General features: G+C 42.9%; 1 protein-coding gene across 1 annotated transcript in view; it reads left to right on the top strand.

The window, feature by feature from the left end:
• The window catches only part of B4GALNT3 (beta-1,4-N-acetyl-galactosaminyltransferase 3), a 92,543-nt gene extending 80,059 nt beyond the window's left edge, over positions 1–12,484 (top strand). Inside the window, exons 14-20 of the mRNA XM_063134532.1 lie at positions 1,341–2,304; positions 4,429–4,721; positions 6,080–6,233; positions 7,642–7,714; positions 8,990–9,143; positions 11,243–11,369; positions 12,247–12,484. Coding sequence (XP_062990602.1) covers positions 1,341–2,304; positions 4,429–4,721; positions 6,080–6,233; positions 7,642–7,714; positions 8,990–9,143; positions 11,243–11,369; positions 12,247–12,352 — 1,871 coding nt within the window. The 3' untranslated portion in view covers positions 12,353–12,484. The remainder of the gene's footprint in view (positions 1–1,340; positions 2,305–4,428; positions 4,722–6,079; positions 6,234–7,641; positions 7,715–8,989; positions 9,144–11,242; positions 11,370–12,246) is intronic.
• The last annotated feature ends 3,793 nt before the right edge of the window (positions 12,485–16,277 follow it).

Here is a 16,277-nt window from a genome sequence, read left to right as displayed (position 1 = left end):
ATATATATACAAACTTGTCTAATATACTCATTTTTTCAAGCAGTTTTTCCTAATATAAAGCATTTTGAACTTTATTTTTTTACTGATATACGCATTTTTGTTTACACATTTCCCAAATATTTGCATTTCGTATGCACTTTCAAAGCACAGAACTGCGTCGCAAAATTTTGGAAAAGTGCAAGTACCAAAGGATAATTGCATTTTAGTTCACAGATTGCTTTGGGAAGTGAAAATTGGTCAGGTTGGCATTAAAATAAGAATTAAACAGATTTCTCACCCATCCTTAGGTTGGTGATGGACGTTATTTCCCCCCCCTAAAGAACTGACAGTGGTGTGATACTGTCATTGTTGCTCATGGAGTGCATACACAGGGTTGATTCCCCACCCACCCCTTCTTGTTTCTTTGACAAATGACTGCCACGACACAGGCTCTGAACACCAGACCTCACGTCTGCCACCACTTCTTATGGGGCGACACAGGCTCTGAACACCAGACCCGGCCGAGGCTACTCCCTGCTCAAGCCAAGCACCACCGCTTGATACGCCTGAGGCAAGGGATAAAACCCACCTTCCTCCAAACTATGTGGAGAAAGGGGTTTAAAATGGAGAAGGATTTTAATATATATAATAATGCGCTGTGAGTTATATCTGCTTAGGTGAATGATTGTCAGAGTGGGTGTTATATATGTAAACTTAAGATGATAAATGCCAAACCGACATGTGGGCTATTTATGGTAGTTTAAAAACAAAACAATCAAAATTTATTTTTAAAAGTTCATAAGCTTTGTTTCAAATAACAACATTTAAAAACCTTTTCGAAACCTTTCATACAATCCTGTCACTCATTCACATTCGCGCTTTCCTTTTTCTCACACAATCACTCTTGAACTTTCTTTATTCTCAGTATTGATTAATATACTTCCACTATGTGCACATCACACCCTAAAGACACCACTCACTACACTGACTCTCAAATTTCCCAGAACTTAAATACCATAAATACAGAGAGCACTACAGACTCTAAGAGTACCCAACAAGTCTCCCTGAAAAGCCTTTCCTGAAAGGAACAAGAACAAGAACAAGAACTCACAATCCCCTCAGTCATTCCCTTATATATCACTCCTCCCCCCACCCAAGACATTCGAACTCCGCCCACTCAGGCCAACATTCTAAAAACCACAGACTTACAAACTGCAGACATACATTTGGAATTGACGTGTGGGGTGTAACGCCACAATGACTGCTACAGAAAAGAAGATGGGTAGGTGGTTTAATTCCTTGCTCTGCTCAGAACATGAATAACAAAGCATAAGTTATATAGTTGTGTATGATCTTTTCAGGTTATGAAGAAGACAATTTTGGTGATGCCCAATATGCAGACCCAGAAACAGAAGACACAATTCCTCCGTTAAATTCCACTAGACCAAAGGCTGAAAGCGATTCTGTCGTGGCTGCAGAAAACACAAATGTTTATGATTATTCTCCACAAAAGCATCGGACTCTCTTATCAATTACCAGAAAAGATACACAGAGCAAAGATGTTAAAAGACAGAGGATGGCTTCCATCGCTCAGAGGAGCAATAAAACCAACCCACAGGCAAATTCACCAATGAGGAGACCACCTTTGAAAGGCAGAGTCAAAGAAAGCTCCAGAAACTCCCCTCATCATGATGGAAATGTCGAAGTGTTATCAGCCACCAAGAGAAAAGTGGGAGAGGATGGCTTGCAGATTAACAAAAAGCCCAAAGTGGCTGGAGAACAAAATCAATTAAGTCTTAATGCAAATAGAAAAAAGGACCCTTCGTTATACACCACAAAAGTGAGGAGAGAATCCCAAGTACTTGACAAAGGAGCTAGACGGGCAGCCCGCCAAGAGCAGCCTGTTCATGAGGACCAGTGGCTCAACCAGGTAGATTCATATATAGCCAAGCATAAGGCAGCAGATGCTGCAAATGTCATTTTGGGAAGGGTGGACCTGGATCCCCAGCAGCCTGCCAGGTCCGATTCTCCTCAGCCAACAGTGCAAGAGGAAGAGGATGAAGACCAGGTGGCCCTGGAAGAAGAAGAAGAGGACAAAGAGGCTGATGAAGAGGAAGAGGGCTTTGAATACATGCCTGTGCCTCTGTTTGACCAGCTAGTGAACTGGGAGCAGACCTTCAAGGCCAATAGCATAGACTTCCAGATGCTGCGGACAGACTGGATTGACCTGAACTGCAACACTTCAGGGAACCTGCTCTTGAAAGAGAAGGAAGCCTTAGAGATCACGAAAGTATTCCTAAAGAAACTCAACCAGAGGCACAAAGGGTAAGACAGGAAGTAGGGATGTACAGATGGTTGTAAAATCGTCTGTATTTCATAGATCGTCAGAAGCCTTTCATTCCGTCATCCGGCCCTTGACGGAATCAGATTTTAATTTTATTTTTTGTTTCTGAATTTGCGCAAATGTGCATTTTCCACTTTAGCTTATGTGCATTTTTAGCCAAAGTTTTTCAATTATTTTTGAGTCTTCTTTTTTTTTAATAACGAAATTTGTGCAAAATCCCCAAAGGTTGGGGAAATGGTCCGCAAGTCCATGGACTCCACCGGACTCATGAAAAGCTGGTCCACTGCGTAATCTGCCAGTCAGATTCATTAAAATCCAAATTAATTTGGTTCATGGCTTATTTCTTAGACATCTTTAACAGAAAGTATCTCGCACTTCCTCTGAACTACAGTTCAGGATAGGGACCGTAGCATAGAATATATGTTGGGATTTATATTTTGAACTCTTGGGGTCTGGGTAGGCAGCTAGAAATGCCCCCAGACCGCTTTGTGAAATGAAGAGTGAATCATTACAGAAGAATTTTGGGTATGTCTTGGGAGAGCTAGGAATATGGGTTGTGAGCGTCCGCTTTCCCTGACATCTTTTGTCATTTCTACTGATCAGCCATGTTGAGAACCACAGATTAAACCTACAGCCATGTTGCCTAATTTTTGAGTGCTTAGATCCTGCATCAGCAGAATCACTAGCACAGGGGTGAGCAGTACGTGGCCACGGTCCACAGCCACCACCGCCCAGCTAATTTTGTGGCCCCCACTGTTGCCAGCCCACCTCTAAATTTGTCGCCAAAACTTGGTTGGGAGGAAAAACACCAATTTCTGTTTAAAATAAGGCACTGAGAGGCGAGCATGCCTTTAAAAAAAAGAAGAAGCAAAAGCGTGCTCCCCACACACCTTGTTTAAAAGGGAAAGCAGTGGTTTCCCCACCACTGAATGGTGGCAAATTCAGCAGTGCAGTGATGGCAGGATGCGGCTCCCAGTGGTTGGGGCGGATGTGCTGAACATTGCCCCCACCCCTGCACTACTTGCAGGAGGGAACTACAGGCCGTTCAAGCCAGGATGCTGATCTTTAGTGGCTTGGGGCTAGACCTTCCCAGCGTTCTTTCATCAGCATTTGACAAGCCCAGAGGCTGAGGGTGACACTGTGAGCTGTAGCAAGTATGTGATGGTCATACAGGAAAGGATGGTGATACAGCAGGAAAGTAATGAAAGGGGTTTATTTACACTAAAATCATTGAGATCTCGGGGCAACATACAGATAAAATCAAATAGTATAAAACAAATAATGTACACAGCTAAAAAGATATTAAACCATTAACAAGCTAAAACCAGTAAAAAATAATAATAAGAGCAATAAAAACAATTAAAACTATGTGCAACTTTAGGCAAACTTGGTACCAAAAAAAAGCCAATGTCGGCACTAGTCGGGCCTCCAAGGGGAGAGTATTCCACAAGCAGGGTGCCACAACAGAGAAAGCCCTCTCCCACATCCCACCATAATGCATGTCTTGCATTGGTGGGATGCAGACGAGGGCTCCTCCAACAGATCTCAAATCTTGGGCAGGCATATAAAGGGAGAGGCGCTCCCTTGAGGTTCCAAGCCTTTTAGGGCTTTAAATGTCATTGACACCACCTTGAATTCTGACTAGAAGCGTAAAGGCAGCTAGTGTAATTCTTTTAAGACCGGTGTTTACATGTTGTTCCGGTCAGCAGTCTAGCTGCTGCATTTTGCACTAGCTGTAACTTCCAAGTTGTCTTCAAGGGCAGCCCCACATAGAGTGCATTGCAGTAGTCTAATCAGGAAGTTATCAGCACATGCACTACTGTGATTAGGTTGTCCTTGTTATGGGGAGGTAGGACATGTCTTCACTTGTTATGGAACGTGCCATATCTTTTGGGGAAGAAGTAGTTGGGCATATTTGTGGAAGCGCTGGGGTAGTGTGGGTGTTCAGAGCATTTGACTGATATTTTGTAGTGCAAAGTGTAATGAATCAGGCAAAGAGTACTGTGCAGCCCTTGCCAGGTTTATATGCATCCGGTCTGTGGACTTTCGCTAGGTCAGACACACCCCAAAGTTCTGGTGTGCAAACATGCCACTACCAATTGCAGGCGATTCCAGCTGCAGCACATCTTGAACGTAGAGAAGCGGCAGGACCACATACGGGGCAGCCGTTACCTGCTGGAGTTGGAACTGTTGGAGCGGGGGAAACGACTTGTCCGGATCTCAGAATACATCTTTGCACGGAACTGGCACGGCGCGAGTAGCGACGAGGAGAAGATTATGAAAGACATGGCTTGGGGCCACCGGCGTCACCTGATGGCCAGCCCCGATGAGCCGGTCCTGTGCTGGCCATCAGCCTTTTACTGGAATCACCGTGCCGTTGTCCACTTCATCGTGCCAGGTAAGAGAAGGGGTGGCAGAAAGGTAACTTCATGATGAACTAAGCATTTCGGATATTGTCAGAGTATCTATATGTGACTGATTTACTCTTGTGTTTTGGTGTAATACCTTACTTTAGGTGTACTGTATATTTGGCAACCCTAATTACTCTAGTGGTAACTTTTCAGTATCTGGCTAATGCCCCAATCCTCCTTCCAGAATTCACGCATCAGACATTGAGCATTCTCTGTCACCTATCCTAAATGCTAGTAGGACAAAATAACCAACCTAAACCACCATGATATTTGGATCTATGGTTTGACTCGGGTTACCAATTGATATTATTTCAAGAGAGAGGAAGGTCTCATGCAGTTTATATTCCACAAGAGCACAAAAAAGTCACCCGTGTGGTATTTATCTAAGAATCCAGCAACTTAAGAATTTGACAAGTGGCATTTTTCTTTGTGGAGCAACTTATATTTGCAAAGCTTTTTTGCAAAATCATTCCACCTTTCATCCATCATAGGGTTCGTAACTGGTCTCCCATCTGAGCACTGACCAGACCTAAACCTGCTTAGCTTCAGCAAGGTGGCTGCATCATGTGCCCTTAGACTATATGCCCCAAAGCTGCTCCTGATAGAAACTTCCAGTGGTCAGTAGCTTCTTATAAACTCCTTGCCTTCCCCATAACTAGCAAAATCAGAATATTTTTTTCAGGTTTGATCAAGAAAAGAGCAGAATTAATTATGCACAATAAAAGAAATGATGTAAGCTTGCTTTATTTGGATAATTTATACAGTTCTTGGCTCTTCTTGTCAGATAACCTGGGTTTCCTTCGTGCAGAACTTTGAAATCTGTTCCTGCACAGATAACCCTGGACAACTACACAGCGTCATTGACTGCATCATCTGGTGAACTAGGAGCTGACGCCTGGCAAATTTTCCTCTGAAATAGTCCCGATAACCCATAAAGATTCTGCATAGGTTTGGGCAAGGCACACTGTACAGTCAAGGACTAGAGCTAACAGTTTCATTGCATCTTTTTATTTGCACCCTGTTCTGTAGTGCTATAGAGCTACATTTGCAAGGAACGCAAGCCTTATACATGAAAGATTGATTTATTGATTTATTGCATTTCTATACCTCTCAATAGCCAAAGTTGTCTGGGCGGTTCACAGAAATTAAAACCATCAAGTATGTGCTGTGCTACCAAAGTTACATCATTTCTTTATTGATCTCTTTTCTTGATCAAACATTGACTGTGTCCCTATTTTGAAAAGGAAGCAAAAACAGAATCTTGTCTATTTTGCACATAGGATCTTCCTTAAAACCTGCTTTGCTCTCATTCTCTTTTCCCCCCTTTCCTCCTCCTGACAATCAGTGAAAAACCAGGCACGCTGGGTACTGCAGTTCATTTCTGACATGGAGGAGCTGTTTAGGGTTACTAAGGACCCCAACTTCAATGTCATCATCACAGACTACAGTAGTGATGACATGGATGTAGAAAGGGCTCTGAAGAGGTCCAGCTTGCACAGGTGAGAATATGTTTCTTACAGCAAACGCATCTACAATTATTATTATTATTATTATTATTATTATTATTTATTTATTTATATAGCACCATCAATGTACATGGTGCTGTACAGAGTAAAACAATAAATAGCAAGACCCTGCCGCATAGGCTTACATTCTAATAAAATCATAATAAAACAATAAGGAGGGGAAGAGAATGCACCAAACAGGCAGTATAAAAGTCAGAGCAAAATCAAAATCAAGTTTTAAAAGCTTTAGGAAAAAGAAAAGTTTTTAGCTGAGCTTTAAAAGCTGTGATTGAACTTGTAGTTCTCAAATGTTCTGGAAGAGCGTTCCAGGCGTAAGGGGCAGCCGAAGAAAATGGACGAAGCCGAGCAAGGGAAGTAGAGGTCCTTGGGCAGGCGAGAAACATGGCATCAGAGGAGCGAAGAGCACGAGCGGGGCAATAGTGTGAGATGAGAGAGGAAAGATAGGAAGGAGCAAACAGGTACACAGGCCCCTGTATACAGAGCATGTAAGGGGCTGATACAGTCATGACATTGCTTACTGGTTAAGCATTTAGAAATGCAGTTGTGCATTCTCCTTCTTCCTGAAGTTTCCTCTGCTGGGTTTAACCACTGCTATTGCTGGCCAGCCTCAAGTTGTTTGCCCAAGTCGAGATGTGAAGCCATGATCCTGGTATAAGCTGCTGGTTGGCCACTGTGCGAACAGAGTGCTTGACTAGATGGACCCTTGGTCTGATCCAGGATGGCTCTTCTTATGTTCTTAATGCTAGTTAGCTCCATGGTTAATACCACTCAGATGTAATTGTTACCCTGCTGGAGCCTGCAGTATTAACTGCGGTTAGGGCTAACTAGATTCCAGCTTAACCTAGGTTCTTTAAATCATGGTTTCAGATGCTGGGATAAGAAGAAACCATTGTTAGCTTTAACAGTTAATATTGCTACAGAGTTAACCATGGTTAGACTCAGAAGAGGGGATTTATGTTCCAGAAGGGAGACACTCCTGATCGCTTAGCGGTTGTGCTCTTTGAAACACATTTATTACAGAATTTCATACAGGAGCTAAGCCTGCAGTATCACATTTCTCTTGTGTTGTGAGATTTATACAAAGCTTTTAAAGCACTTCGTATGCTCCCACTTGACAGCGTGCCACCCCTCTTCTTCATAGAGTACTTGAGTCAGTTCCCAATTTAATTTACAACCCTGTGCTCAAGTTGTGAGACAAGGTAAGTGCTCAAGTTGTGAGACAATGGAGACAGCGGAAGGGCAGCTTCAGCTTCTCCTTCTGGTGGCCGCAGCAGCAGGAGGGGCGCTCAGCTGGGTTGCCTGGCTCCTGCTGCTTCTCTGCGTAGGTGAAGGTTTGTTTTGTCCGTAAAATATAACCCAGTTCTGTGTGACTTCTCTTCAGGTATCAGTACTTGAGGCTGACAGGGAATTTTGAGCGCTCTGCAGGCCTGCAAGCTGGGATCGACCTCGTGAAGGTGAGTGAGGGTGAGTTGGGGAGGCCCAGCTGCAGAAAGTTAGGCGGTCCCTGTATGATGAAACAGGCTCTAAAATAATGATCCCTTTGGGCTGCAATGCTGGGAAGGTGTCCTAGGAGCCATAATTTTTTTCAGATCTCCGGGTTCAGATCTCCTCCTCCCCCACCTACAAAGGGGGAGATTTGACCTCGGATACCCCCTTCCAGCCCCTTCAGGGACCTCCACAGTCCTTACTTAACACTAGGGTTCCAATCTCAGAGAGTCAAGGTGGGGAGGGAGGCCTACCAGGGATGGGTCAATGGGTGTGCTGGGAAGGGCTGTGGACTCACAAGATTCACTGTTCTCCTGGCCCCCAGACACTGCTGATCTATGCCAGCCCTGGAGCTGCCATAGGCAAATTCTCTCCCTTTGATTTAATGGGAGGGATTTTTATTATTATAATTGCTATTATTAGACATGTATTTCTTACCCGCCTCTCCGTTTTGATCGAGGCGAGGAACAGCAGTAAATATAAAATACATAAAACTGGATTAAAACATCATATACATTGTTAAAACGTCCTAAAAACATTCTAAAACCACTTTCTTGTTTTAATAACAGGTTGTGTGTGGCAGCGGGAGTGTGGGGTGGGAGAGGAACTGAAACCGGTGTTCCTCCATCTATTCTACCTTGCTGGACTCACTCCAGCAGAATTTTGGATTCATCAGAGGCTCTGTGACCAGAGTTCTCCATGAGAAACGCTAGAATTGCTCTGGCCATTTGCTTTTCCTCAAAAAAGTCAAATCATATGAGCAAAGCCTGGAGAAGCTGGTTGTGTTTAGTGTGGAAGGAGGTGGGAGGGTGGGGCAATATGTAAATCATTTCAGATATTTAGATGGATATTAGAAAGAAAGACCAAGTATGTCTTCTGAGGATAGGGCAGCGGACAAACTACAGATTAGATTTAGGATAAATACTGGGGTTATATTTCCCATCTATAAGAGTGGTTTAGCAATGAAAAAAGCTACATATAAAAGTAGCTGCATTAAAAAAGCTTCATGCAAGCTCTCATAAAAACATTGGGCAGGACCCTGACAGGGAAGTTTTACATTTTGGGATGTCATCTTAGCCCAGGGAGCGGGGAAGCCTGCACTAATGATACTCTTTGCTCCTTTGATTATTATGATCCCGTGTTTCATGGGTGTTTTTGCAGGCCCTTCCATGCATGCAGGCACTTCTTAAATGTGATGAGCTGTGGGGAGAGTGGGCTGACAGCTCCGTTATCTCTGCTTACAGGATTTCCACAGCATCGTTTTCCTGTGTGATCTGCACATCCATTTCCCAGTAGGGATCATTGACTCAATTCGGAAGCACTGCGTGGAAGGGAAAATGGCTTTTGCACCCATGGTTATGAGGCTGCAGTGTGGTGCGTCTCCACAACGGCCTGATGGTGAGCAATCGTGGGCAGAAGGCTCTTGGGGAAAAGATGTATTTTCTGGGCATTTTTCTCCCTTGTCATCAACATAGTGTTAAACAGTCTTGATGGAGTTCGTAGTCTAGCCTCATGGAGATCGTTGAAACACTGGTTTTGTACATCAGGGAGTGTAGGACTAAGGCAGCCTGCTTCTCAGGGGCTGTTGGATTCTCCAGATGGCAGATGAAGGGCTAGAACTTTTTTTTTAAGGTGACCACATAGATAGTTCAGCTCCATATTTAGCAGGAAGAGTTTCACAGTTGCAGATCACCTGTTCTCAGACAGGTAAAGGTGCCAATTCCAAAATGTGGATTTTTCCACTTTTCACTTTGCCAAGGCCTTCACCGTGCTGCATACACTCTTTTTTTGTCCTATATAGCAGAGTGTATGAAGTTGGTGGCCTAGATGTGGCTGTTGAAGTGTTGCCAGTCAGCTCCTGGAAACCCTACCAAATTTTAATTGAGGCATGGTAAAATGTTTGTCTACAGAGGCCAATGCGGTGTAGTGGTGAGCACAGGATTTAGATTGGGAAGGCCCAGGTTCAAATTACTGCTCATCCATAAAGCTTACTGGTTGTCATTAGGCCTGTCACTGTCTTTAGCATAATCTACCCAAGAAGAGAATGGGAGACAACTTTATGCCCCAGTTCACATGTCATAACTACCCAGGATTTAAACAAAGCTGAGTTAAACAAGCCATAAACACTCCATCCCTGGGTTGTTTATCATGATGTCAGAAACAGGAGTTGGAGGTTGTTGGGAGAAGAACAACCCAGACTTGTAACCCATGGTTTCTTATTGAGTTTCAAGTCAGGATCGTTCCTCCCCCCAACAACCTCCAATTCTGTGTTCAGACGTAATGATAAACAACCCAAGGAGGGCGCATCCCTGGCTTGTTTAACTTAGCAGAGGTGGGTGGGAGTCAGCTCACTCCCGTTTTTTCAGAACAACCCACAGTTAACAAAACATGAGTTGTTTTTGATGTGTAGACCAGGTCACTGTGTACCACCCTGAGCGCCTCAGAGGAAGGATAGGATAGGATTGCAACAAATACATTCACCCGTAGGGAAAATAACAAATGTTTTTAAGTTGTATGAAATCAATATTTTGTAATTTAGTTTTACATTTCTCTTTCTCTCCCTTCATATCATTTAATATGGATTGATTTATTCTTAACATCCCATAATACTCACAAAAGCCTGATTCTCACACTTTCTGGAACAGGCCTGCCATAAACAGTGGTTTAATTTAAACACTACAGACATACCCAGTAACAAAGTGATTATTGCTTCCGTCATGAATGTACGTGGTTAAAAATAAAAAATTACTTTCAAGGTAGTAGGAGCACAGCTTTTGGCACATGGATTCCTGCCATGCCATCAGAACAGTGTTCAGTCTTCTTTAATATAATAAAATGCATATAAAAACCCAAAGCTGTATATGACATAATCCTGAAATGTTTCACATCAGGATTGTTATTGGGAATCAGTGTGATGTAATGCAGTCACATAACTGCTATGCCATGAAGTTTAATTCACACTAGCCAAGTTCTCACTGATGTGGTGAACCTGTATCTGTGCTATAGCACTTCAGACTTGCAACTGAAAACTCACATGACTAAATGCTCCTCCCTCCAAAAATAGAAAATCAATCTTTGTTCATAGAAAACTAGCATGCCAGGGGAAGGGACTCCAGCCTAATCTTCTCCCTAACATGCTAGTTGTCTACCACTGGTACCTAACTGAGAAGTAGGTCATTATAAGAACAAGATAGGGGGAGACCCTGTGGAGCTATCTTCATGAGGGGCCACGTATGGCATCGTATTATATCCCAGTGAAGAGCAGTTGCAACTCATTAAGACCTTTATGTAGACAATTGCTTACTATTAGACTTCCACTTTGAAGCTGGTTTGATGGATTTTGTTGGTTGGGAAGGAGGTGAGGGAAGGGTGTGGCTCTTTGCCTATTCATCTGTTATGCATTTGTACAAATAGATGCCAAAGGTTGTGTGAAAACTTTATATTTCAGTAATAAAGAATGTAGATATAGCTGATGCTCATGCATGTTGCCTTCATAGGGTACTGGGAGGTGAATGGCTTTGGTCTCCTGGGAATATACAAGTCTGATCTGGTTCGTATTGGAGGGATGAACACCAACGAGTTCAGGGAAAAATGGGGAGGAGAGGACTGGGAACTCTTGGACAGGTAACTATCTCTGTACATGGGCTTAGTAGTTCAGCTCCAGATAACACCATGGTGACCTCTACAGACAGAGGAGTTGTTCATGCCATCAATAATATTCTGTGCCATTTCACAGGCTGAATTCATACCTTAAAAAAGAAACCCTTGTGTACAGCCACTGTGAATCTTGAGTACTGTAGTTAGACTCCCTTGCAGACTACCCCAAGTTCCCATTTGATTTTACAGAGTACTGAATTCATCCATCTCTGCATACGTAAGAACTACCATGCTGTCCTTTATACAATTGTTTAAGTGCCCTTTAAATGTTACAGCAATGGCATAGGAGCCATTAGTCCCTGAGTTCATCCTGTAGCACTGCAGAAATATTTAAGGGCCCACAATGCTGTATGGGCCTTACTACTACATCTACAGCTTCTAGTTATTCAGGGACTCTTTTCCTTCCTCTTCACTTGCTTCACAGTTTTTTTAAAAAACCTTTAAAATAATTTATCTGTAGCCTGCTATATCCCAAGGTATTCTCATTCATTCTCTCTCTCTCTCTCTCTCTCTCTATATATGACTCTGTTCAGATGACACGCTAAGCCATGGTGGTTAAGCATTTTGAACTAAAAATTATGGCTTAGCATGTCGTGTGAACCATTCCTAACTATGGTGGATACATAACCTCAGGGCCTTATGGCTGGTAGATCCCGGGATGGGGGTGCCCATATCTTAAACTACTCAAGGTGGGAGATATTTGGCAGAGGCAGCTTTTCCTAGTATACCTGACCTTGCCAAGAGAAATTGTATCTGTAGAACTTCTCTCCCCATCCAAACAAGGTTAGGTTCAAGTGATTCTAAGTAGTCACTGGTTGAAACCTTTTCCCCTTTCCTCCCACAGAATCTTTCAGGCCGGCCTGGAGGTGGAACGGCTCTCTCTCAGGAACTTCTTTCATCACTTCCACTCCAAGCGGGGCATGTGGAACCGACGTCCGCTGAAGATATGATGCTCATTTGCACTCCTAAGAATTGGGAAGAAAACGATCCTACCTCTAGCATCTTCCATCCAGATCATGGTTTTGGAACCTTTCCTACCAACACGTCACAGGAGCACTTCTGATAAGCAAAAATCATAAAATGTGGATTCTTACCCAACCATAAGAACTTCCTCCCCCACCACACACACACTATTTTCATGGTGTCTTCTACAAAAGCAAAATGCAAACGTAAAGACACCATTCTTCCACCCAAGTGAATTACTAGAATTCCCCAGGCCACCAGGTTTCTGTGACACACAGTGTCCTAAAGGGCCTCTGATAATTGAAGGACAGCTTTTTCACCGCAAGAAGACAGAATGTTCTGATGTATTGGTACAAATGCAAAGATGTTAGAGCTGAGTGCCTTGCAGAATGAGTTAGCAAGAGTAATATACCCCTTATTATATCAAGTATGGATTATTTATAAAGATGCAGCTTCTCCTTTTTCAGGATACTTGAACAAAAGAAAACATATTCTGAAATTCATGCCATTGGACCAAAGTCAATGGGTTCTCCGATGGGTGCTGTGCCTGTGTATTTGAGCACCAGCCCAACCAGGACATATAAAGGAGTTAGCTGGTTCCTCTCCTCAATTAAAGCTTTTCATGTTCTACTCAGGTGTACAGCAAAAGGAACGTGGACCTTATGGTGAAACTGATGTGCATTTCCCATGTGACTGCCTGCATCATTCTTGGGTTAACCAAAGGCCATTTGGTTTAATTACGGGCAAATGGGATTGAAACCATGCCAGGACCTTAGTCAGTGGTCACAGAATTGTGTTTATCGTGACCGTCATATGGAATGTGGCATAGAGAACAGAGGGAACTGGGTATAGGGACATGAGACCACCTCCTCTTCCTTGAATCCTATCTGTCGGTAGCCTAGTACTTGGGAGATGCATTTACAGTGCAATTCTAGATATTTCTACTCAGAAGTAAGTTCTGTTAAGTAACATTTATATGTTTCCCCCTATTTATTATGTAGTTTTAATGTTATTGGTTGGTTTGTGTTTTTATTTTAACGTGTTATAAGCTACCTTGGGAAAAGTTTTTTGAAGGGCAGGGTATACTTTGGGGGGCAAAATAATTGAAGTTATGATTATATTCTGGTATTGATTTTGCACAAAGAACAGGTATCCTTGCATTGACGTAAGAAAAGGAAGTTTCTACATTGCAATTGTGGAAGGAAGGACCAGGCCTTTTGTGGTAGTTGGTGCAAGATTTAGCCGTGACACACTTCCAGGAAACCAACCAACCATCTCCCTTGTAGCAGATTCCACATCAAGCAGTATGGGGAGCAGCTGCATTTGAAATGTGTGGCCGGGTTGGTTCCCTGATGCAGGAGGATTAAGTTGGGGTGTGTGAGAGTGTGTGAGTGGCAGGCAACGTATGCATCTTTGTTCTGAGACAAGCATCAGGGAGTGGCAGGCTGTTCTGTGCTATTCAGCAATCAGGCTTTTCCACCCTGTCACGAACCTTCCACTTGTAGACTGAAGATTCAAGTGCTGTTTGATCAGTGTCAAGAAACTCCATAAGAAAAAGGACGGGGTCAATTGGGAATCTGGATCCCAGCTAACTGGGTCAGGGAGATAATGCAGTGATTTCAGTTCAGGATCTGTGTACTTCTCTTCCAGACAAGACTGCTGCCCTGACTGGGCAAACAAAATATACAGCCCTTATGATACAGAAATAAGCACCACATTTCCAGGAGTTAATGCACAACTTAAATACAGAGGGTGGGAAATCTTGATAATAGTTACTTATAAAGAACAAAACCTTGTTGAGAGATGCAGCCTGAATTAATTACCGTCCTATCCTGTTTGATTCAGGCAAGTATGTATGTTATAGCTAAGATTGGGAAAGCCTTGAATCTCAAAGGAATAGATGACCATGTCTAGCTAGGGAGGTGTCTTCTTAGCTACTTGATTTCAGAAAGCTTTGATTATTTCCTCCCTGGAGGGACCATGTTGGGGGCATAATTAGCTTCTGGGTATTAAGGCCAATTATGAGGTTAAATCATCACCACATCTTCTTAGAACCAGCTGCTTGCGGACTGCAAGGTGGAGTTTGTGGGTCAAAAATGGAACCAGATAGTCTTGGGCCAGTACTAGGGGATTCCCCCTCCACCCCCTGGCCTACACCCCCACGGCTTATCAAGCTGGGGACTTCAGGTCTTGTAGCTTATCTGCATTTGCTGTGTAAGAAATACCATGTGCAAGAGAGACCATATGGTTCAGAGCTGTGAAAAAATGGATGAAATAAGCTCTATTCCCCCCACAGCAACCCAAGGATTAGTATATTTCTTCCATACAAGTAGGAAAGTTTGGATACCCTCAATTTTTGTGAATACTGCCGTTTTCTAAATGTAGGAAAGCACATGCATTCACTGTTTCCTGTCAGAAGAAAACAGGCTCTCTTCCTATCAAGTTAATTTATTTAAATTTATGTCGATCAAAATTGGTCACTGCCTGACATAGGATTTTTTTTAATGGCCAAGATTCACAGCTTTCTTTTTGCACATCTAATCCATGCCTTTTCTACATTTAAGGTTGCAGGCACAAATACAATATTAGCTCTAGGTTAAATACCATGCATACCATCTGATCATGATGGCAAAAAGCCATGAAGTGCTAACATTATGATGTTCAAATGTGGGAATTGAGTTTCCCAATAAAGTTTTTGCCCACAGATGAAGGATGGAGTCCCTTCAAAGGTGGGGTGTGATGAGACATGCAGGAGCCTCATCTAAAAACAAGGAAGCCTTTGTTTATTCACTCATATTTTAATGTGTGCAGATTTAATTGATTACATCATACAATTAACTAAGATTTCTTTAATCAGATATTGCGACCTTCCCTGTTAAACACTGGGTGTAGGAATCAGGGTTGGCTTTTGCTTTCCAATCAAGGCAGGAGACAGAAATGAAGGGGACTGTGCTGAAAGAATCTGTTGTCTGAATATATTGTTTGTTTTTCCATAGTCTTTACTGCCAATGTGACCTTCTTTGAAGTACCTCTTCTCCTTTTACAATCAGATGTTGTCTGGTATATTTAAATTCTGTACATCACTTTGTGTGCCTTAAAGATGACTCCTAACCCTTTCTTACTTACAAAAGGAAGCAGAAACACCTCAAATCAGTTTATAAATACAGATTTCTTACTGAAAATGTGTGTTGTGTCTTTTTGCTTTGCCTGTACCGTTCTCCAGTGATATTAGAGCTTGCCTTTCCACCCTTATCAAATAACAGGTATATATTTATAGAAACAAATATCTTATTTCCCATTTATTAGTATGTGATTACTCTGACGAGGGGAATATTTGGGAGTTTTTGTCCCACTCCACCAAATAATATTCATGGTCTCCTACTTACAGTAAGACAAGTAGATTTTTTGTAGCGGGTGTGTGGGTGGCTTCTTTCCAACCTAAGCATTCAAGGCCAACATCAGTGTACCTGAGATGGGTTTCAGGAGGTCTGTTCTATACTTCACTTCCTCCCTCTCTTTACTGCTGGGCATTGCAGGCTTGAACGTGCAAACAAAATTAATTTTGTCACTAGCAGTATTCATTCATCAGTGCACTGCCCATAACAGGCTTTTTGCAGAGATGTACTTTCTTCCAGGAGACAAGCTGCGGTGTGCCATAACTATGGTACCCTACTATCTGGATGTGCTGTAAGAGTGCAAAATCACCATATTTTGGCTGAAGCCCACCTGCATGTCAAGCCATACAAGAACCTGCTAACTGGGGGATACTTAAGAAGTGTTCACACTAAGGATCAGACCAAGGGTCCATCTAGTCCAGCACTCTGTTCACACAGTGGCCAATCGGCCAGAGACCAACAAGCAGAACATGATGCAACAGCTCCCTCCCACCCATGGTCCCCAGCAACTGGTGCA

Source organism: Elgaria multicarinata, chromosome 9 (genome assembly GCF_023053635.1).
Source record: "Elgaria multicarinata webbii isolate HBS135686 ecotype San Diego chromosome 9, rElgMul1.1.pri, whole genome shotgun sequence".
NCBI lineage: Eukaryota > Metazoa > Chordata > Lepidosauria > Squamata > Anguidae > Elgaria > Elgaria multicarinata.
The sequence above is the reverse complement of the archived record's forward strand: the minus strand, read 5'-3'. Positions and strand labels throughout refer to the sequence as shown.